Source organism: Scardinius erythrophthalmus (assembly GCF_964197995.2).
Source record: "Scardinius erythrophthalmus genome assembly, chromosome: 25".
NCBI lineage: Eukaryota > Metazoa > Chordata > Actinopteri > Cypriniformes > Leuciscidae > Scardinius > Scardinius erythrophthalmus.
In genome coordinates, this window is record NC_138245.1 from 5,069,766 (window position 1) to 5,094,153 (window position 24,388).

Sequence of the window (24,388 nt, forward strand, 5' to 3'; positions counted from 1 at the left end):
AGAAAATCCTCCGCTATACCTTTAACTATTTTATATGCAAAGATGTCAGCCAATCACAGCAGTGGGCGTTTACACTGAAGTCTCACAGCAGACACGCCCCTTTAAATCAGAGGCTAAAATCAGGGTAGGAAAAATTAACCAAAAATGTATGTAAAAATCATACTAACATTATAAGTGCACCTCAGGAAACATTCTAAAACAATAAAACAATGCAGTTCATGTCACCTTTAACAAAAAAAATTACACACAGTACAGTACACACCAGTAGCCCTGTAACACGCACAACACTATGCTCCCATGATAACACATCCAGTGTGGACAGTTTACTCGAGAACAGACGTGATAAGAGATAATGCGATGATTCTGTGCTGGGTCACTTTAACTGACCCGGGAGGAGGATCCTGCTCGAGTTCCTGTTTTGGATTTCCTGATAGCCAACTTACTGTTTTCTTAAATTTGTAAAGTTTACTCTGGACTGCATATACGGACTCTTCTTCATCGCACGGTCATCTGAGTGACAAACGTAAAATATATATATATCTTCCATTGTATCGATTTGATTACGAATGTCTGGATATCAGTAAGCACGTAGATTATGTATAGGCTACTATTATGCAAATCTGTTCTTCCTCTTTATGCTTTCATTCTGTGGCCACATCAATGCAATGTAGAAACGTGTTGCTATTGTTTGCTACAGATTTATTCTTGAATATCTGGTGGTACAAACAAAGGTAGGCTGCTCTGTATTTGTTGTGCTTTCGGTTGACACCTGTGGTTGAAGTAGCCGGAGGAACACTGCGGATGATTTTGATGGTTTGAGGTTTACCCATGGTTGTTAACCTAGCTAACTATCGGTTAACTGAAATGTCCAATAAGAATAATGTCACCTCGGTCAGAAAATACCTTTGACTTCGAAGCTGTCGCCATCTCTGAGAAGCTCTGTAAAGATTCTGATTCTTATCGCTGTGAAGGGAAAACTGAAAAGTTGTTCTCACCCAGACAACCAAGTTTTTTTTTTTATGTCAATCAAGAGGGCAAAAATATTCAGATGTTATAATTTTGTGACAGCACCCAGTTTATGACCTGTAACAACTAACTTGTCTCCCCTCTAGTTCCCGATGGTAAAATAAACAGCAACTTTTTTTGTGGCACCCAGAATCTGTTGTGTTTACTTCCCTGTTTGTCGAAGCTAATCTGTTCTAAGGCGGGTACCAATGCTTTTTTGAGTCATAACCAAAAACAAAAAAAAACTTTATTTCCCAAATATTCATTATAAATGTGGCTTCTGAAGCAGTAATTAGGTGTCTACTACACAGATTGTTTAAAGTCATAATCAATGAGATCAAAATGGGCAATTTTTATGGAATTCTGCAGTATTTATTTGTAAATTATTGTTTGTTTTAAATTCATGTGCCTCGAAATCTAAAATCAAAATAACTTCCCCTCCATCTTGCAGAAACATCTCTTCTCTGATGATGTGTTTACTGGCGTGAGGACGGGGCAACCTGTCACTCACATGAGATCCACCAATCGCAAACCACAAACATCCAATCAATTCCCCATGGACAGAATCAAGCCACGCCCATAACTTCCCCTTGTGGGGTTAATGAAGTGGTTAACTTAACTTAAAAATTTGTTCTTGTTCCAGAAGCCATTGTGACGACGAATCAGGTCCTATTCGCAAATTGGGTCTCGGACCCCAAGCGATCCCATTGGCTCAAATTACTTTGAATAGGCACTTGCCCGTTTACAATTCCTACAAAATCATGTTATAATAAATGCTGTTTGAATTAACGTTATAATGACCATTAATGGTTGTATTAATTAGTTTATGTACTAGCATAGCATACAGATACCCGATTAGCCTGATAGCTTAGTTTATACACGCATTTGTACTTACTCTACATGTATTCATTTCACAATGTAATTATGTGTTAAATTTCCAAATATTTCAGTTTTAAAAAGAATGTAAATCATGTTAATTTATTCACTTAATAGGCTATTAATATTATTATTTATTTATTAACTTGCAGTTTTATCAAGTGAAAGAAATTTTCATTTTGTTTTAGGCTATTATGCACTATATATAAGTTACACATATTTAAAATTAATATTGTTTGTACGTGCTTAGTATAATCATTAACTGATTTCGAGGGAGGACCCAATTCGTCATGACACTGTTTCAATCAGATATACGTCGCAATTGAAAAGAAAAGACTATCGCAGATTCGCAACTTCAGTTTCATGCTGACTTTAATGCTGCTCAGAGGTGGCATAGTTGCATTTACACAGCAATTACTACTGTATAATTTGATTCTAGGGTCTGAGATGGATCAGAGCAGGCATAATTTAATCTGGCTTTTATGCAGCATTATGACTTTACACAGAAGTTTTAGCAGGGACAGAGCAGCCTTAATTTTATTATAGTATATAGTAAAAAAAAAAAAAAGTATAAAGTTACTTTTAAATGCACTGCATTTTTGCTGTTAAATTTTGCTGGAAAAAAATATCATAAGCTGTAAATAGGCTTTTTAATGACATTGAGTGAATTTGATCCATTTTGGTCAATGAAAAGTACGTTTGTAATCTCTCTCTCTTTCTCCATTTCTTACTATACAGAAGTTGACTACAAGACTGCAAGCTTGAAGACTTTCCAATAAGTTTTATTTTTAATTTCCTCCACTCATAAAGATGGAGGAGGCGTATACAGCGCTGTATCAGGAGTTTGTCCGTCTCCAGTCTCTCTGCTTAAAACAAGCAGCAATGCTACAACATCTCTCTGACACAGTGCAACGACAACAAGGTCATGGGACTCAAATAAACTTTCAATACCAATTTTCACTACTTCATGTATTATTAATATCTTAATGTATTAAATGATTGTAGAGATTATGATAAATTATTTAAATGGCACTGATGTTCACTTTCAGAGTCGGCCAACCTGTGCCAGTGTACAGCGAAAGAGACGGGACGCGAACCCCATCCTGCAGAATCCCATGAATCTCGGAGACATCCCACTGAAACACGCATACTAAATCCTCAAAGTACAGGATTCTCATTATGAAAGTTATTCTACACTGATGTAAATAGTTTTAAAATACAACAAAGATTAGAAGAAAATACTACTTTAAAATGTCATTTTTAATTCAGTGTTACAAGCCGTTTCATTGTAAATAACTGAAATTTACAAGCAGTTTCTGAGTGAAAGTTGTCAGTGTACCATTGATATTACTTACTTTTGTAAATCTTTTGAGCGCAAGTTTTTTCATTCTGCTGTTTATGTGTTTGTTTTTCAGCTGCTCATGATCTCAGTCACATTGATAGAGGACTAGACCAACTGCTTCTTAACCTGGACGTGTCCGATCAGAAACGAGGTAGCCACGATAATGTGGTTTTCCATAATCCCATAAAGACGGCTGAAACCAGTGCCTGGGATGACCTGAGGAAAGTTGAGCAACATTATTATGCTAACCAGACTTCACAACGGCTGCGGGTTTGTATCATAGCTGTTTTTAGTTAGCTTTGGTTCACTTCCGGGTTTCTTTTCAGTTTTAAGCTCCTAAACTTGAAGAATGACTTTTAATTTATTGTGTCTAGTCCTTCTGACCTCACCTCCTGCTAAACCTCTTTCTACACTCTATATAGAACCTTGAAAGCCTTCTGTCAGACGCTTCATATATAGAACCAGTGGTTAATAAGACATATTATGGATTTGGTTTAATTTTTTAATGAAATTCTATTAATTAAACAGCTTGTAAACTAAACTAGACAAAAAATGTAAGTTACCCCCATAAACGAATTATGCAAGAATTTAAAGTCCCCCTGTAGTCAATAATTTTATCCCTTAAAACTCATCTTTGATCACCAAAATGGCGCATTTAAACGTTTTCTCCTTAAAAAAAAAAAAAAATCTTTATGCCTTAAATTATCTTGAATGTAACTCGACACCCTTGCCTCATTTAGTATACGCGGTTCTATGAATATGCAAATGAGCCACGCCTCCACTCACTCACTCAGCTCAGAGATCCACTCGTTGACTGTCTTTGGTTCACTGCAGTTTTAAGGAGAAAACACTCAGCAATGGTGTCGACTTATGAATTTACTCGTGGTTTGTCTTAAATCACATTAAAACCACCACACAGACATAATGTGACATTTTTTGTTCATTTTGGTGATCAAAGATGACTTTTAAGGGATAGTCACACTCACTTACTAGACGGTCTCATTCTAGGGTTTAATGCTGACAAGGACTAGACTAAGAAGGACACAGCCATCCATTTGAGAAGCGCCCTAAGAGTTTACAATCTGATGTGTGTGAAAAGAGTGTTTGTCTGTCCCACAGAGGCCCTGGTCATCCTCCTTTCTGGACAGCGAGTTGGTCAGTCAAGCGGGAGGGCTGTTCATGTCTGGAATGACGCTGCAGTCGCAGGTGTGTGAGTTCTGTCACGCTGTGTTTCCGGGACACACAGGCACCCGTGGAGAGTTTCTGCGTCACCTCACTACACACATGACCTGAAGAAAAGCAGTTCTGGGAATCAAATTCACTAGAAAATAAAAGTGGATTTTGAAAATATTTAAGGTTAGGTCAGTGATGGTCAAGATTTCTTTTTAATAAATTGTAATGCATACAAAGATGTAGTGCAAATACATAATGGCCTGGTTTCACAGACAGGGTTTAGATTAAGCCTTCATTCAAATAGGACATTTAAGTAGCTTTTATGAAAGTGCCTTAAAAAACATTACTGGTGTGAATCTTGAGACAAAACAATGGCATATTTTAAGATAAATCACTGCAAGATGCTTTCAGTTAAAACAGCTCATAGATGCATTTTAGTCTGGGACTAGTTTAAGCCTTATCTGTGAAACTGGGGGGAATATGATAAAGCAGGAAGAACAACAAAAATGTTACACATGCACATATTTGTTTATCACATGATGATTCATCTCCTGTCCTAATTATATGGTTCCATCACAGAAAAGTATTTGTTTTGTACAAATAGAAATATATCTTTCTTTCTTTCTTTTTTTAAAATTGAATTTACTGTTTTTACCCAAATGCTGTATTTTCACTACCCTATAGCGCATGATAGTGAATAGTGCTGTCTATCAATTAAAGATTAAATACACTATAAAATTATGTTTTGTGGGGCATTAATGGATCATACCAACAGGCGGCATGAATGCTGTGAAACCTCATTAGATTATCATTATGTTTAGGCTACATGTAAATCAGTGGTATCCCAGCAAACAGGGAATGTTCTCAGAACTTCGGCTAACGTTATGGAACAACGTTCTGGTGAAGAAACGTTCTTCCAGTAACAATAATAGAACATTCATTCAAAGTTATCTGGTCTTTAATAATGTTCTCAAAGTGTTATTATCAAAAACATTATTTATACATCATTAATGGAACGCTTTTTTTCAGAAACGTTTTTTTCTGAAACATTCGTCTAACTTTTTTGAAATGTTACTACTTGTTTCAGAACATTCAGAAAACATTCAAAAGTAACGTTATCATTATGTTTGCAAAATGGAATGTTCCCTTAACATTTGTATAACCGAGAACATTTTTTAAATAGCTGGTGTTTCTGACGTCACAAACTACCTTGTAACCAATCAGATCAACGTGTGATCGTCAACGAGTGGATCTCTGAATGAGTGAGTGAGTGGAGGCGGGGCTCATTTGCATATTCATAGAACCGCCTATAATAAATGAGGCAAGGGTGTAGAGTTACATTCAAGCTATTTTAAGGCATGAAGAAATGATTTTTTCAAGAAAAAAAAATTCGAATAAAATGATTGACTACAGGGGGACTTTAAAACCATGACAAAAACAACGTTTTGAGCGTTTAGATAACATTCAAAATCAAAACTTAATGGGAACGTTAGGAAAATGTACGTGGAACAATTTTTTTTCTTACCTGGGATGATTATTGCCATTAAGGCATAATTGGATAAAGATTTTTACATGACATGACGAATCTCTTTAGTCTTGTATACATCCTACTTGCCATTACTTTTTATTATGTGTTGCTTTAAACACATGCTAACCAGTATGAATGTTTGGGTTTCTGTCCTCTGTACTTTTGTGTTCCACGGATAAAGAAATCTATGCAGGTCATGAGGGTAATTGAATGATGACAGAATTTAAATATTTGCCTTTCTCTTCAATCACTGGTCTTCACAAGCACATTGCATCAATTTAATGATTACAGATTGATTAATCCAGTAAAGGTGAATTTTTCAGAATTGAAACAATTAAGACAAGTTTCCAAAACACTCCCCCATCTGTGAGATTGATGATGATGATGATGATGATGATGATGATGATGATGATGATGATGTCAGGATCGGGCCAGTGAATCACAGGCATCATCTGTCTGGGTTTGCTGAGATGAGACTGGGGCGAGTGGGTGGTGGATCAGTGTGACAGAAACCTCAAAATTGTCTATACATTTTCATATGCAGTACTTTAATTCCTTGAGACAGACAAAAAGCAGCATATGGGAAAAAAGTTGTTGTAAAACAAAGTTTCTATATTTTTACACTATTAGCAAGTAACAGTCTCAAGACGTAAAACAGAAACATTACGATATAATTTATTGAGGAATTAAAAAATAAATACTCTGTCATTAAAGAGGCCACAGATATATTTCTAATATTGGAGATGTAATTCACAAATTCATTATAGCCATTCAACCTTTAAACAGTGAGAATACTATTCTTCCCACGATTCATTTGAATTATTTACATATTGTTGTAACCTCGGAAATCTACTAAAATATGAGCATTTAGAATTGATATATTAATATTCACTGCATCAGTATAAGTAAATAGTGTCAGGGTTTCTCAATACAGTCAATTTCATGATCCAAAACATGTAAAGGTTAACATATTTTGCCCGCTGTACATAATAAAGTGTTTGAGCAGTTTATATAAAGCGTATTCTAGCATTGTCATTGGTTGGATTAAATGAACACGCACCTCATGAACTTTTGTTTAAAACGCCATCGAAACTGAGAAAATGTACTGAAACCTACATCCCAATGTCTCACAGCTCTTCAAACGAGAAGCATGCCATTTATCCTAATAAATAATGGTTTGGTAATGGATAAAAATTAGCACCATTGTCTGTAAAGTTAAAATATCCAGATCAAGAAAATGAAATGTATGCTTCAACTTTCATTTGAAAAGACACAACTTTATGTCTGTAAATGTTCTAATAATGAAGGTCGCGAACCGAACACCATGGCTGCGTGATATCCGACCCGAGTTCAACACAGAATGTCGGTTATAGGTCGTCTTTGGTGTTCGCTGGACTGATGCTTCTGTTACTCGATCCTCTCCTCTCGGACACCTTCTCCTCCATCTCTACGAGAATATAAACAAAGTTACTTTTATTTAAATTTGAGTCATTTCTGACTATCAACAGGATTGGGAGCACAATATAGTACTTTATAGTATCACAATTTCATCAATTGTTATATGCTTGCTCACACTGACACTCTTAAAGGTTAAATTGGCTTAACTTGAATGAACAAATTGCCTTTGAAAGTGACACATTCCCATTGAAAACAACAAGCAAGACAGTTGATTGTCAGGATTGTCCTGCACATTGATGTAAAGAGTTATCAAGAGTATATGGAACTGGGAGAGTTTGTATCACTGGGTTTCTCATTGCATTTCTACTTGTGTTATTATTGACGTGATTATGCTTTTAGACAAGTGGATACCTGATTGATTAAACAGCTGACACTAAGGTCACACTACGTCTAATTTGAAACCGGATACATTTGAAATGTTTTTTTTGTTTTTTTCCACACTAGCATTTAATAAGTTGCGTGTTCAAACTGAAAACGTTCAAATCATCTTACTGCACATGTGTAAAACTTAAAGGGATACTTCACCGTTTTTTTCATATTAAAGTATGTTATTCCCTTAAAGGGTTAGTTCACCCAAAAATGAAAATTCTGTCAGTAATCACTCACCCTCATGTTGTTCCAACCGCGTAAGACATTCGTTCATCTTCGGAACACAAATTAAGATATTTTTGATTAAATCTGAGAGCTGGATCACTCCTCCATAGGCTGCTAGGTGACTGAAACTTGCTGGCCCAGAAAAGTTATTAAAGAGATCGTTAATATAGTCCATGTGACATCAGTGGCTTAATCTTAAGTATATCAAGCAACGAGAATACTTTTTGTGTGCAAAAACAAACAAAAATAACGACTTTATTCCACTTTTCATTTCCTTCTCTCTGGGCCTCTAGTTGGTTCACGTAGTGTTTTTGCGCTGCGCGTCTGTGTTACACGTCACCACGTAGGCTCACAATTGGCCGAAGCTGGTCATGTGTGTGATGCGTGATGACGTGCAACACAGACGCACAGCGCAAAAACACATTACGAGGCCCAGAGAGAAGGAAATGAATAGTGGAATAAAGTTGTTATTTTTGTTTGGTTTTGCGCACAAAAAGTATTCTCGTCGCTTGATAAACTTGTGGTTGAGCCACTGTAGTCACTTGGACTATATTAACGATCTCTTTAATAACTTTTCTGGGCCAGCAAGTTTTGGTCACCTAGCAGCCTATGGAGGAGTAATCCAGCTCTCAGATTTAATCAAAAATATCTTAATCTGTGTTCCGAAGATGAACGAAGGTCTTACGTGGTTGGAACAACATGAGGGTGAGTAATTACTGACAGAATTTTCATTTTTGGGTGAACTAACCCTTTAACTAAGACGAGTTGATACATATCTCTCTTGTCTTAGTGCGTGCACTCAATCGCTCTGGCGCGCGGCGACACTTTGATAGCACTTAGCTTAGCCCAGTTCATTCATTAGGATCCAAACAGAGATGAAGTTAGAAGCGACCAAACACCTCCACGTTTTCCCTATTTAAATACAGTTACACGAGTAGTTACACGACCAAGTATGGAGACACAAAATAAAAGCGGGTAAAAAGGATAACTATAATGTATGGCGGAATAGCACTTGGGACTCGGGAGCACTTTGACTCGGCGCAGTAAAAAGTCACGTTGGTTCTAATGACAGAAGTGAGAGGGAGAGGGGGAGAGGATTTTTCAGGCGTGACTTTTTACTAACTTTTAACTAACATTAGTTAAAGGGTAAGTTCACCCAAAAATTTAAATTCTGTCATTAATTTCTCACCCTCATGTCGTTCCAAACCCGTAAGACTTTAAAAGGATAAAAAGGAAGAGAGGTATGTATCAACTCATCTTAGTTAAGGGAATAACATAGTTTAATATGAAAAAATGTTGAAAAGAGTGTTCTTTTAACAAAGTGACATCACCAACTACTGGCTTGGCTGCAGAATACAACATTTTTAGTCGTTTTTGCAGAAACCATGTGGGAATCGTTTTGACAACGTTATCATCTGTACGCAAATAATCGTGAAGGAAAGTCTTATCCATTTTTAGTTCATCGTTGTCGAGTAAACGTGCCCTCAGTGTGGACGACCAAAACATATAAAAGATGTGTTTTCAAACGTATCCGGTATTTGTTACAGCAATGCAATAAAACATTATATTAAAACTCTTTATTGTTATGTGAATGCAGAACAATGCTGAGGAATGTGCAGAATGATTGACAGCGCAATGAAATGAGGAACTTGCATTTTCACTTGAAGGAGAGACAAAAAACCCAGAGAAAGACTGATTAAAGCTCATTTTTGGCCACTGAACAGAAGCACTGGTGAGTTTGCTCATTAAGAGAGAGAGAGAGAGAGAGAGAGAGAGAGAGAGAGAGAGAGACTGCATCCTTTCACTGCCCACATGGTTTATTTTTACTCTGTCTTTCTGAGTCAAAGCGACGCCCTTCTCACTCCCTCCTACTCATTCACCCCCTCTTTCTCTCCATCCATCCATCCGCCCTCCACTCACACATTTTCATGAGCTTTGACGTCAGACAGGGAAGAGGGGCTCCAGTTTATCACCCACACACACTTCCTGTGGCCCCCTCCACCCAAAAACATTTCTCTTCTCATTTCTCTTTTATTCTGCAGTCCCTAATGACGATGTCTGACTGAGATGTTTGCCTCTGCAAGAGCTTCTCAAATTCATTGACAATCTCTGATTCATCCCATCCAAGATGAGCAAAATTAGCTAACCTGATAAGTACAAGAAATCCATTTGTCACTGTTCTTCTATACATTCCTCTGAGACACTTCAAGGTGTGTTAGTCTCTTCACTATCATCTCTAGTAAAAATGAATTCTTTCATAGCGAACCTGAAGCCTTTAGAGGAAATTTCAGTAATACTTTACAATAAAATCTCGTATGTTAACATTAGTTAAAGGGTTAGTTAGTAAATTCTGTCATTAATTTCTCACCCTCATGTCGTTCCAAACCCGTAAGACTTTCGTTCATCTTCAGAACACAAATGAAGATCTTTTTAATGAAATCTGAGAGCTTTCTGTCCCTCAATTGACAGCTACGCAACTACCAGTTTAACACTTCAAAAAGTTCATAAAGAGATCGTAAAACTAATCTGTGAATTGAGCGGTTTAGTCCAAATTTTCTGAAGAGATTTGATCGCTTTATATAATGAACAAATTGCTTAGTTGTGTAGCGGTCTACGAAATGAGGGCGAGTAATTAATGACAGAATTTTCATTTGTGCGTGAACTAACCCTTTAAGAATAAGGCGAATAGATCCCTAGGGTTCTGACTTAATTATAAAGAACCCAAAAAGGTTCTATATTAGTAAAAATGTCTTAAATGATTGCATAATACTTTCATGTTTCAAGTTTTTTCAAGTAAAAAGTATGTTGACATGCTGTTTAAATCATAACATTTAATCAAAATGAAAGAATAATTATAACAAAATGAAAGAATTAAAACTGATCTCATGATGGGAACCTCTAAAGGTTCTATATATGAAGCGCCTGACAGAACCTTTTAGATTCTATTTAGAACCTTCTAGATTCTATTTAGAACCTTCTTATCTTAAGAGTGTACATGCACTTTACTATAGGGTTAAGTTTTAGGATTAGTTGCATTGCAATAATGTGTGTTTTACTGTTACTGTTATACTGTAAGTATATGTAGCGTAACTACACCCTCTTAAAATAAAGTGTAATCAAAAAAATGAACAGCTTATATACGTTTTACCTGTTGAGGCAGATAAACAACAAGGTAGATAATCATCTGATGGTATAAGCATCTCTTTTTTTGGTAATTTAAGTTTCAAACTATGTTTTGTACCACATTTTGTGCATGAAAAGCGTGGTTTATGTTATAAAACATCACAGAATTCACCTGAAATCTGTCTCTTTTCTGACCCTAGGCTGACTTTGCTTGCGTGGTCACGTGACACCATTCTAGCCAATCTGAGGCCCTCATCCATGAGAGTTTGCTGCATGAGCTGGCGACTCCAGGTGATGAGGCCAGTGGTGTCGGTGGGGGGGTGAGGGGATGAGGACGGGTGCAACTGAGGGCTGATATCTATCAAGACACACACAATTAGACAAACATGCCTCTCAATCACGTTACGGTTTCTTTCAGCAATGTTTCAACCAGACACGAGTATGAATGGACAAAAATGTGGAAAATCTTGCATGATCTTTACGTCAAAGTAACCCACTTTACGTGTGAAGAGGCCCTGCGTGGCACAATGTGGGACACAATGTGGGACAGTGATGGTTTTGGGGTTACACGTCTAGGATTTACTGACAAACACTGCAGTCAAATAATAATAATACAATTCTTACCTTGTGTTAAACTATCTAGACTTTCTCCAGAAAGGCTGTTGTCATCTGCTGTAGATCTGATGTCACTATTGGCTACTGGGTCCTTAGACAGCCTGTCCGAATCTGTGACCTGTAACATGTTAGTATTATGCGTTTTGTAACAGTAGTTGATTTGTTTCAATATTAAATATTTCCAGTGTTGGGGAAAGTTACTTTTTTACTTTGCATTACAATATTCCGTTACTCCCCCAAAAATAATTAATTACGTTACTTTGTTACATTTTTTGTAAAGTAATGCGTTATGTTACTTTTGCGTTTCTTTTTCTCAGCTGGCTGAGGCTCGCTCTCTTTGAGATTTTTTTTTAGCAAGTGTTTAACGCAGTAATGTATTCAACAACATAGTCTATATAACATCTACCTTCAGTAAAAACACATATGAATATTATTATTCTGAGCACTTTGAATATTTCCTGATCCTTGTACGCTATAAATAAGCTTTCTTAACATCATGGGTTATATAACATACCGTACAACTGAAAAGTAATGTGTTTTGTTACTTTTGTACTTTTTATCGGTTTGCGCGCATGCATGAGTTATGTTTAAGTGCATGTAAGTCATGCATGTTTAAGTGACTACGTTATGGAGAAGAGAGAGAATTTGAATTCAGTGGTTTTAAGCTAATTAAAACATTACATTACTAGTTACATCAAAAAAGTAATCTGATTGATTACATAATGCATGTTACTGTTAATGCGTTACCCCAACACTGAATATTTCAACCTGTTTGATAAAGTTACAGATATCGTTATAATATCAATATTTCAAAAGGAGTTCAAAACTTCTTTTTGAAGTTTGGCACTAGAGACCTGCTCTCCCGTGGGAATACCTTGCATTGCGGGACAAGATTTGATGAGCGATTGCGGGTTACGGGAGAATAAAAATTTTTGCGGGACTCCTGCAACATAGAAATATCTAAGAAATAAAATTAAAGCAATTAAATTGTTATTTATTTATTGCACAAAAGCAACAAGACCAGCTAAAATAAAGTACAAATTATTTACAGGCGCAAGCCAAGCTGCCCATAACTGCAGGTCTAGGATCAGTTTTCTCTACAATAATAGCATATTAGCGAAACTGATTTGGCAAGCGATCCAATGCGTATTTGTATTTGCGCTCTGGAGAGCATCAAAGGTTTCTATTTACAACGTGTTTTTTGCAGCGTTGAGTGATGTAGCCAATCACAGACATATCTGTTGATTTCTTGAACGCAGTGGCCAATCAGAGGTGTTTAAGTTCCCCTCACCACTGAAAATAACAGGTTCGTGAATGTAGATGCTTTGATAACAAATAATTTATCGGGAGCATTTATGCTGGGATGGTAATGTTGTGGCTAGGTGGCACGTAACTTTAAACCGTTTCATGGAACTTTCATGGACGTAATGGAAAAATCTATGTATGCATTCGCCTTCGGGTGGGACTAGGAGGTGGTGACATTTATTTATGAAAAATCCGTCCCACGCAGGTCTCTGTTTGACACCCCAAGTATAGCTAAAGTCAATGACTAACTTCATATCTTTGTTTTCATCTCCTTAGGTATCCCATTACCTTTCTAATCATTTTATTAATACTTCACCTGAGCATATTTCTAGAAGGCTTGTATTCCTTTTTATGCAAATGTATAAATAGACACATATCTTGATGTACTTACATCAAGCTTGATTCTCTTCTGAGCAGTACAGTCAACAGAGGGAGAACAATCATCTGAGTATGTCCTGAGATAATAATATAACAAACTCAGCTCAGATTCCCAGCTCAGAATTCAAAAAAAGTCACAGTAATGAAGTCAAACACTCAATTTTCAAGGACAAATGTAGGGGGCGGATTGGCTCGCAGTCAAAATATCTCATTAACTTTAAGTTTTTAAGTCAAATGTCAAATTACACAAATCTGTTTTTCCTCTATGAGTTTTTTAAGATTCTGTCAGATGCATTTATTAGACTATATGTTTAGTTAGCATGTTACCAGGTCACACAAACAGTACACTGGGACAAGGATTTATAAGGTAAAAATGCAAGCAACACTGGTTCAAAAGAATTTGCTACACTCCAATAAATTCCTCTCTACACAAGCCCTTCTGTCCAGATGACTTATTTAATGTCTTTGAAAGAAATTGATATATTGGTGAGATTTTGCTCAGCCTAAAGTCGAACAATGATTTTGTATGTTCTTCTACACCTTTTTAAATTAGAATAATTATTATGAATTCTGTCCGTCATCATATTTCTGCTGAATCTGTTGGATAAACAACTGAACAGAGTAAAAGCAAATAACTGTAAGGTAAATAGTTAAATCTTCAAATTTGTGCTCTTTATCTCAAACCGTGTAGCACCACCAACAATTAAAATTGGCACTTCTGTTTTTGATTATGTCTTTGCACCGTATGGTCTGAAAAACATAATTATTTTGATTCTTCTGATTACTGGGCTTGTGCCAAGTCAAACACAAACCATGGATTCAATTTCTGCCCACATTTTCTGAAAAACATACTCTTCCTACAGCGTTCATCAGATCATCTTCACCCAATTTAGCTAATATCATCTTCAAAGCTTTTTTGATATAATCAAACCAAACCATGTAATGATTCAAATAATTCAACAGAAAGCACACTAAGAATTACATGAGGGTATCTTCACAACGCTCTGAGATATTAAAATAAAACTTATGTCATCACAACCAAGACCTGAGGGTACCTGAGCAGTTTGGAGACAGCGCTACCTACTGGTCATGAAATCTAAAGATTCTGCTCATAACTTTGGAAAAGCTCTCCATATTCAGCACTGGGAAATAAGAGACTATTACAGAATGATCATTTTCTGTGGATTTACTGTTTATAGGTATGTGTTTGAATAAAATGGACACATTTTTTATTCTATAAGCGACTCACAACATTTCTCCCAAATTCCAAATAAAAATACTGTCATTTAATGCATTTATTTGCAGAACTTGTCAAAAAAATAAAAATAATAATAATAATAATAATGCAAAGAAAAAAAGTTCTTATTAATTTTTAAGCAACACTATACTAACGTTTTAATTTAGGAAAAGTTTGGAAATCAAGATTTGGTGGAATAACCCAATCCCAGGTTTCCTGCATCTTGAAATGCTCTCCACCAATCCTTCACATCACATTCCAGAGATTTTCAATTGGGGTCAGGTCTGGAGATTGGGCTGGGTCTTCACAATCTGTCCGATTCAGCCTTGTTTAAAGGGATAGTTCACCCAAAAATGAAAATTCTGTCATGAATTACTCACCCTCATGTCGTTCCAAACCCGAAAGACTTTCGTTCATCTTCAGAACACAAATGAAGAACCGCTTAATTCATATGGATTAGTTTTATGATCTCTTTATCAAATTTTTGAAGTGTCAAATTGATAGTTGCGTAGCTGTCAATTGAGGGATAGAAAACTCTCAGATTTCATCAAAAAGATCTTCATTTGTGGTTTTACGGGTTTGGAACAACATGAGGGTGAGTAATTAATGACAGAATTTTCATTTTTGGGTGAACTAACCCTTTAAGTACCACCAGATCATCACCGGTCCTCCACCAAATTTCAAACTGGGTGCAATATACCGTGGCTTATAGGCCTCTCGAGGTCTCTCTCAAAGCAAAGCTGAAAACTGGACTCATCAGGCTGAAAAGATGAATGAAGTCATGTACAAGGTTAACTTGGAAGAACACCTGCTTCCTTCTACTCTGACAATGTTACCCAATGTGACTCCAGGTGTGACCAGCCCAATCTCTAGACCTGAACCCCACTGAAAACCTCTGGAGTATGATCAAGAGGAAGATGGATGGCCACAAGCATCAAACAAAGCCATCAAAACAAAACTTTTGCTCCAGAAATGGCATAAAAAAAGTTTACATAAACAAAAACAAATAAGTTAATTTTACTCAAACACATGCCTAAAATAGTAGAGAAACTGGTCATTTCGTCTCTTAATTTTTTCCAGAGCTGTATATGTGCGTGCATGTGTTCATCTGTATGTCTGGGTCTATAACATTCAAATGTATTTAACAACATATGCAACCACTTCATCAAAATGCAAAATACAAATCTTGAAAAAACTAAAAGTCCCAGTAAGATTCATTCCTGACCTGTGATGCTTAAATGTTGAGGTGTAGGCACATTCTCTCGCCACTTGTCGTGCTAATGAGAAGAGTTCAACTCTGCGTAACAGCAGAGCGTTGTCCCGGATGCAGAACTGAGCCGCCGCCTCATTGATGAGCATCTAAAAGTGGAAATATGAGAATCAATACTTTGATGTTATTTTAGCAGATCATCTGAGCTCTATGAAAGTGCTTAAATCATGCAAAAACTACCATCTACAAAATGCATTAAACAACTGCTGTATTTTATATTTACAACATCTCATATTTTAAAATGGTCCAATTGTACAAGAATCTAGGAGTTGCAGTTATCTTTAAAATGTATCATAAATTGACTTTAAGTTGGAAAAACACATGCAAAGACTCATGTGATATTAATTCTCTGAAAATGAAATAGCTGCATTACTGTACTTATCTAAATCAATGTTGTTGTTTTTTTATTTATTTTTTTCTTGAAAAAGTTTTAAATGGGCTTGTAATCAAAAAATTGTAGAATCAAATCTCGCTTGCTGTGCTAAAGTCATGGGGACAATGCTAAGGTTTTCTTAGGCCCTGTTTACACCTAGGCTGAGTCTCAGTCAGTTCCCTAGCTTCCTAGAGAGTGAATCAGGATATCGCGTACATGAATTCGGGCACTGATAAGGACGCTGGCTCACTAGACATTGGGACACTGATTACTCTATTTCTGCAGACATGACAACGTCCTCATTGTACAACATCACAACTGGTATGATGTCTAGTACGATGTTATGATGAACAATATGCCTTTCTCCATTGACGTTCTGATGTTCAAAGCCTTTCTAAGCCAGGATGCTGATTTTTAGGAGGCAGCTGTTGGACTCGGAGATGGCGAACGGGAACATGGTTTGTGTATCATTAGCAACACATTATTAGCTGTTTGATAACGTAGTCAAGCAAAAAGCGAATCATATTAATTACCATTATGTGTCGAAGTTGTAAAGAGCAATACCATTGTGCAGCGTTTACTACAGTAAAGTTGACCGGCCGAGTGGATCTCTGAGTTGGTGTGAGTGAGTGGAGGCGGGGCTAATTTGCATATTCATGGATCTGTGTATACTAAATGAAGCAAGGGTGTAGTGTTACATTCAAGCTATTTTAAGGCATGAAGCATTTTTCCCGGGAAAAAAAAAACTTTTAAATATGTCATTTTGGTGATCAAAGTTTTAAGGGATACAATTATTGTAGCGTCTATTTACACTAAGTGTAATCGCCTGTGTTGCTGGCAAAGGCTATTTACACTAACTCCGCCCACCAATGCCTGGTTGGGCCACACAAGATTAGAAAAGACGCACGCCTTTTGACCCGAGTTCGAGTCCGCCTTTTGCCAAACTCACATATCAGACCAGAAAGGCATTTATTTTCAATAAAAATGAAGATGTGTGATAATGAAGATAAAAGTGTAAATAAAGTGCCTAACGAGTGTTTATTAATAAAGTATTTATCGGGTAAGGTTAGGGGTAGGTGTAGGGAGGGCATATTGTCCCAATAAGGTGGCATCCATTTAATGATTTTAATAAATATAATAATTGACACTCTATGTTATTATTGCATACAGTTTATGAACAACAATACTGGGGTGAAAATAGTATCTGCCACTATTTATAAGTATGCATGGGATCTAACAACTATTTGCACTTATTGCAAAGAACTGCTGCTTTTATATATATAGTGTAAATAGAATGTATCGCTATTATCACTAAAAATTATTGACTAGAGGGGGACTTAAAAACTGCTTCAAACTTAAACCTGTCAAACTTAGACCTGAACATAAAACCTTTCAACATAAAACCTTCAAATTCTTTCTAACTTAAAACAACTTCAAACTGCTTCGAATGGAAAACTCCTTAAACTACTTCAAACTTCTTAGGCTTTCCGAAGCCAACAAAGTTTGTCTTGACAAACTTTTTCAAACTGTTCTCTTTCACAAACCTCATGATGGGTGAGCTGTTTCCCTTCCCTCCTCTTAGAGTCAAAGCGCCCGTAGATCAGGCTGTATTTGCGTATCTCTTCCTCTTTGCTCTTGTCATGAGGTTCCAGGTTAAAAATGTGGCCCACTGTCTTGGCCATTTTCTTATTGAGTCTCAAAAGCGTCTTCAGCTCGCTTTGATCGGCTTGAGGCATGGTTCTCAGAAGCCGATCGACGCTTTCCTCCACGGCTTTAATGGTCTCAGAGTCCAGCTGACCTCCAGGCCACGGAGAGACCACAGAGGAGGAAGAGGAGGAGGAAGAATTAGGCGTCGGAGGACCCAGAAGACGCGAGTGGCAAGCGAAAGGCAGAGAGGGAATGGGCTGGTCTTCATCTAACTCACCAGCTCCATACATTTCAGGGCTGAGCCAGTGAGGGTCCATAGGGGACAGTTTTTCTCTGTACAGATGGTCTGGAGGAACAGGAGACGCCTGTGAACAGGGACTCCTCGGACTGTTATCTCTGAGCGGCGTAAGGCAAGACCCCACCTCTTCTCGTTCACATGGAGAGCCTGGCTGACCATTGCTTAAAGATTTTCTTGCACCCATAACCGAGCCAGCAGAACTGGTGCTGTCGATCCTGAGGAGAGGGACTCCACTGGGAGCCACACTGGTGGCCAGTGGTTGGTTGAACAGCGTTGGGTTTGATGCCCAGTCGCGCAGGGCTTTCTGCAAGCGTCGCACGTGAAGGGGTTTTGTGGCCATGCCAACTAGTGCCATGATCTCAAGAAACTCCTCTTCACCCGCCTCGCACAGCTGTTGGACATCATCGCCCCCCTGCTGGATGAAGGTGTCGTAGTACATCAGAAGGTTTGCTCTCTGTAAAACTCGGTAGAGCTGCAACTCGCCCAGCGTCCGGGGAAATGACATGACTGCAACAGGATTCCCACAAAGCATGTCATTAGTACTATATATTATATACTACATATGGTAACACTTTACAATAAGGTTCATTAGTTAACATTAGTTAAAGGTACACTGTGTAGGAATTTCTCCCATCTAGCGGTGAAAATGTATTTTGTGCTTTTTCATGTGCTTTTTCAAATCCGTGTTGCAACTACGGTAGCCGTTATGTACCAAGAAGCTATGACAACATGTCTTCCAATAGCACTTCATCAAGTTTCCTTTCGGGTGATGAGGTTTCGTCGGTCACGTGTCCTTTTAAATTAAATTTGCTTTTTGCTTTTTTGGCGACGAGGATTCCTTCTCCTGTGGCTCGGCATAAGTATGATCCTGCATTAAGAAGTACCGTGCAGTGCAGCCTTTCAAATTTGCCGGGACAGTGACAAGCGCCTCTCACTGATCTCCCTGTCCGTTTCAGCTGGTTTCAGTCACGTGACGCTGGCTCTGAACGAAAATGCGTTGTGGAAATGCGTTGAGGTAGGCTAGTGCGTTTTGTCCCTCTCTGCTATTATAGTTTTTCAAAATGGCGGAACGACATGGAAGCCTCCTTGGACTTGCCCGTCCAATGTAAATAAAGATAAGAAATTCTTCGCTTACGAGGATAAGTCAGATCATTGGCAGAGGTAATTTTACACCAATGAGGACATATTTATGAATAAAGACAATTTCAACATTTACTAGTACATTATTAAAATTAAAGGTTGTATTTGTTAACATTAGTTAATGCACTGTAAACTAGCATAAACAAACAATGAACAGCTGTATTTTTATTAACTAACATTAACAAAGATTAATAAATACTGTAACGTAGTACTCACTGTTAATTCATGTTAGTAAATGCATTAACTAATGTTAACTAATGAACTTTATTGTAAAGTGTTACCATATATATATATATATATATATATATATATAAACAAATAGGTGTAGAATTTCAGTAAGATGCTAGTAAATTTCACAAATAATTACAGAGAAATGGCAAGTAACACATTGATTTACACATAACATTTTGATGTACAAAGACTATAATAGTACTTTCTTGTAAAACACTCCAATCATTTTTGAAAATGAACAGTTTTTTGTGCAAATTGCAGTAAACGCTAAAACTATTTGCACTACTAAACAGTGTTCTTATAATTACAATAATGAATTGAAATTTCTGCGATAACAATAAAAAGTTTGCAATACAAATCAGCTTAACAGACTGTTTTTGGCCGTGCACAAGCTTACCGTAAAATATAGATGGGGCTCCAGACTACTGGAAGTTTTTAAACGAGTTAGAAAATTGGGATAAATGAAATCCTGGGAGTGAACATGGTATAACTGTTGTGTGTTCAGGAAATATTAAAAACATGCGATTAAAAACATACGGAATAAAAATATCAAACAGCTGACACTTTTCAGGCAATGTTAGATACAGTTTTATGAAAACAGTTTTATCGATAATTGTTCCAGTCACCTCACCACTGCAGAGGTCTGATCAACAGCAGTGGAAAGTGTTTGTTTGAATAATGAATGTGGATCTTGTAGTTTCTGAACAGACTTCATATAGCTGCTCCCTTGATTATATAAAATATCTGTTTAGTTTATCAGTATGGAGCTGTAGGTGTTGTTTCAAAATAAAGAGTATGTATTTATCCGTAATAAATAAGATCATTGAGCTCATGAGCTCACAAACAATGAGTTTATTGGAGTAATTATTTAAGTTGAGAAAATAATTATTAAAATATATATAAAGTGTAGCATTGGTGTATGCTGATTCAGATTTTACACCATCTGAAGTCCTGGCAGGAGTTGGAGTCGTCTCTTCTGATGTCTTCATAAGAAGCTGGATCCAAACTAGAGCTTCGGGAACTATTTTTATTTTCAGGTGTTTTTCAGTCCAGTTGCAGTGCAGTCAAATTTCCTTCTGCTCCTCCCACAGTATAATATGGAGACTCTTATAAATAAAGGTTCATTTACAGGCGTCCATGAAGAACCATGGAAACTTTCCATTCCACAAGTGGTTGTTCATAGTGGAAAAAGGTTCTTTAGATTATTAAAAATTATCTTCACCCTTCGCCGGGTTCACACTGTACGATTTTGGCCACGATTTGGACGTCGGAGACAATTTTTTTAAATCCTAAAAGATTCCTCTGATCCTAGGCTAAAATCTGAAGTTTATTTAATCTCATTCACACACAGAGACGCGCAGACTTCAGAATATCTCAAATTTAAGGGGGTTTTCACTTTAGTTAGTGTGTAATGTTGCTGTTTGAGCATAAACAACAACATCTGCAAAGTTACGACGCTCAAAATTCAATGCAAAGGGAGATATTTTCTTTTAAAGAAATTGCTTTTTAAGGACTACAACAAGCTTCTTCCGGGGTTGATGACATCACAAACCCTCAAATTTACATAAACCCCGGAAACACGCAACAAAGAGGGTGAGGCTATGTTGGACTGCTTTAGAAAAGAGGAAGAGTTGTTGTCGCTGTTTTTTTCACCCCGGAAAAAGTTTGTCTGATCTTAGAGAGGTTAAAATGTATTTTTAACACTGTTCCTGAAGCTTATAACCTCAAGGTTTGTCTGTGCGCTGCACATTTTATGGAGAACAGCAGACAGACAGACAGAGTCCAATGCAGGCTATACGCACAAAACCTCCTGAAGACATTCCCCCACATTCCCATTTTGTCAACACCAACGTTACATCAATACTGTAATATAACTTAGTTAGCACGTTAGCGGAGACAAAGCTTTGCCCTTCATAGCAACTACATAAAGCTTATAATTGGAACTGTTAATAGAAAACACATCTACAAATAATAAGACATACCTACAAGTTGTGATTCATAAACAACAGATTGTCAAAAATGGCCAAATTCTGTGACGTTCTGTCACTTCACATCAAAGTCGGGGTGAATTTATGAATGAAAGTGTGAAAGTTCTGTCACAAAACGGTGTGGTTATGTCTCCTCGTACTTTTTTAAGTGGTATACACTACAGTAACACTTGACCTTTCCTAATGGGTACAACTATACCACTAAGACCTTCGTTCATCTTCAGAACACGAATTAAGATATTTTTGATGAAATCTGAGAGGTTTCTAAACCAGCAATAGGCAGCAACATCATTGCAACTTTCAAGGTCCAGAAAGGGAGTAAAGACATCGTTAAAATAGTCCATGTGATTACAGTGGTTCAACCTTAATGTTATAAAGCGACGAGAATGCTTTTTGTGCGCAAAAAAACAAACAAAAATAACGACTTTATTCAACAATTTCTTCTTGTCTACGTCAGTCTCCTACACTGTTTAAGTTGTACATACATTGCCGCGCTTCCGGGTTCTACATCCGAATGCTGGCTCATTATTGGCCAGTTCCTGCATCAGCATTACACGTGACAAGTATCGGCCAATAATGAGCCAGCATTCTGACATAGAAGCCTGAAGCGCTGCAATGTATTTACAATGTAAACAACGTTGTACAGCGTTCCGAAGATGAACGAAGGTCTTTGTTACGTCCCCTGGCGTTATTAAGGGTTTTGGGGAATAACATTACTGACTTCGGACCGATGTCAGTGCAAGCAAATGAAACCAAAGCGCTAAAGGCAAACAACAAGTGTTTATTTACAATAATACAGAGGGAAAATTTGTAAAATCCCTAAAACATTGCAACACAGTCAGTAATTACAGTTATAGTAAAACATACAGGCTACATCTCTCTCTCTCTCTGTTTTTTTTTTTTTTTTTTGCTTACATAGTTAAAATGAGCATAGTTTGTGTGAGGCATTCATATCCTGCAATGGTGTTAAATACAGCCTACAGTAGTTTCCCTGTGAAAATGTATAACAAAGATAGTACACACTTAAAAATAAATGTTCCAATAGGGGGGTTTCACAGTGATGTCAAAAATAACCATTTTTAGTTCCCCAAAGATCCTTTCAATGAACCGTTCTAAAAAAAAAATTTTTTTTCTTAGTATGAAGAACATTTTTAAAATCCAAAGAATCCATTTCCACTATAAAGTAGTACCTTTGGTCCAATGTAAAGGTTCCATGAATGTTAAAAGTTCTTCAATGAATCAAATGCCATTAAAGAACCTTTGTTTTTAAGAGTGTAACTGCTGAATGTACATCGGTAGGCTAGTTGTGTAGGCTACTACTCACCTCGAGAGACTTCAAGACAGAATCCAGGACAGGATCCAGAAGAAACTTGAGCTTCAGTAACCGAAGCGACGGAACCTATAGATGTGCACTGCTTTAACTCACTTCAAACTTTTCCTTCTATTTATAGACCTGTATCTTTACGCCTCAAACAGAAAACTCATATTTGTTTTCAGTGCTTGTTAGACCTTATTCCACAGATGTGAGATTGTACTGAAATACTCTTGAAACTCTTGTGTTGTCTAGTCTCTCTCTGCTGTGCTGGCAGGAGCGGTGAGTTAATGACGCTCTTTCGCTGCCTGTGTGGGCGCGAGAAACGCGTGGGCGGACTGCGGCACGCCATCTGACCGAATAAGAGCCTTCCTGAGCTCAGGGGGGAGCGCCTTCCTCTCCGGCTTTCGCAGCAGGGCGTGTGGAGGGACGGGGAATCTGTCCGTTTCACTGTTTAAGCTCATGCCTGTATAAAATGGTTAGGATAGGAAACTAAACAGCATTACAGAGACCAATCATATTATAATAAGTAGCCGATTTTATACATGAGCAAACATGACTGCAGTCCGTCAGCTGTGCGGAGGAGTGCCGGAGATCACCGGGTCTGTGGGCGGTGAGCGTCGCTCAGTGACGCGGCTTGAGCTGCGGGAATCCCCGGCGTTTGCGTCAGGCTGATCTGGCTTTATGTGCGACTGGGTTTTTAAAAAGATTAGTTATTATTGCTTTTTATCATTCATATTAGATACTTTACAAGTGCCTTTATGTTTACAAAAACTTATCTTTTATAGAAAAGATATAACTTTGTAGAATTGCCTATATAACGATAGAATATGTTTATTTAATTATTATGCAGATTTTGTGGGGGTGATCCATAAACTGTTAGCTCTTTATCATTAAGATACTTTACAAATGCTATTATGTTAATTTAATATATATATATATATATAGAATTGCCTATGGCTATAACGATAGAATATTTTTATTTTGCGCTATTGCCGATCAGTTTTTTTTTTAATTCAAATTATTATTATTATTATTTCTGTATATTTAGGATACATAAACTGTTAGCTTTGAAATAAACCTTAGCAACGAGTCAGCGATTTTACTCCAAAAACGAGTTTAACGCCTCTAGAACGACATCAAATGTAGGGCGGGTCTTTATTTTGCCCATGCGGAATTGATTGGATGGCTTTAGTTTGCTATTGGTGGATCTCACGTGAGTGACAGGTTGCCCCGCCCTCGCGCAAGTAAACACGTCATCAGAGAAGAGAAGAGAAGAGAAGAGAAGAGAAGAGAAGAGAAGAGAAGAGAAGAGAAGAGAAGAGAAGAGAAGAGAAGAGAAGAGAAGAGAAGAGAAGAGAAGAGATGTTATTTTGATTGAAGATTACGAGGGCAAATGATCTAAAATAATAATAATACTTTGCTCAGATAAATCATTTATGAATATTGCAATAAGGTTGATCTGGTTGAGCTGATCTGAGCCCTGCCACAGCAC

The 24,388-nt window shown here is 37.2% G+C and overlaps 2 protein-coding genes across 5 annotated transcripts; one reads left to right on the plus strand and one right to left on the minus strand.

Annotated features, from left to right (window-relative positions):
- Positions 1–248: 248 nt before the first annotated feature.
- LOC308685795 (uncharacterized protein) lies at positions 249–5,130 on the plus strand. 3 transcript variants are annotated; one of them, XM_081357795.1, is made up of 5 exons: positions 249–523; positions 2,620–2,803; positions 2,931–3,044; positions 3,297–3,493; positions 4,343–5,130. In XM_081357795.1, exons 2-5 carry the CDS (start codon positions 2,692–2,694, stop codon positions 4,514–4,516), a joined length of 597 nt encoding a protein of 198 aa, XP_081213921.1. In that variant the 5' UTR covers positions 249–523; positions 2,620–2,691; the 3' UTR covers positions 4,517–5,130. The 3 variants fall into 3 exon arrangements, with proteins under 3 accessions (XP_081213921.1, XP_081213923.1, XP_081213922.1); XM_081357797.1 differs by lacking the exon at positions 249–523 and adding an exon at positions 647–731 and having other exon boundaries at positions 2,692–2,803; XM_081357796.1 differs by lacking the exon at positions 249–523 and adding an exon at positions 649–731.
- A 1,058-nt stretch (positions 5,131–6,188) lies between these two features.
- nab2 (NGFI-A binding protein 2 (EGR1 binding protein 2)) lies at positions 6,189–23,230 on the minus strand. Of its 2 annotated transcripts, XM_081358284.1 has the most exons (7): positions 22,906–23,230; positions 17,822–18,729; positions 15,860–15,993; positions 13,411–13,474; positions 11,724–11,832; positions 11,272–11,457; positions 6,189–7,371 (listed from the first exon to the last, which is right to left on the minus strand). In XM_081358284.1, exons 2-7 carry the CDS (start codon positions 18,725–18,727, stop codon positions 7,292–7,294), a joined length of 1,479 nt encoding a protein of 492 aa, XP_081214410.1. In that variant the 5' UTR covers positions 18,728–18,729; positions 22,906–23,230; the 3' UTR covers positions 6,189–7,291. The 2 variants fall into 2 exon arrangements, with proteins under 2 accessions (XP_081214410.1, XP_081214411.1); XM_081358285.1 differs by lacking the exon at positions 22,906–23,230 and having other exon boundaries at positions 17,822–18,748.
- Positions 23,231–24,388: the final 1,158 nt, after the last annotated feature.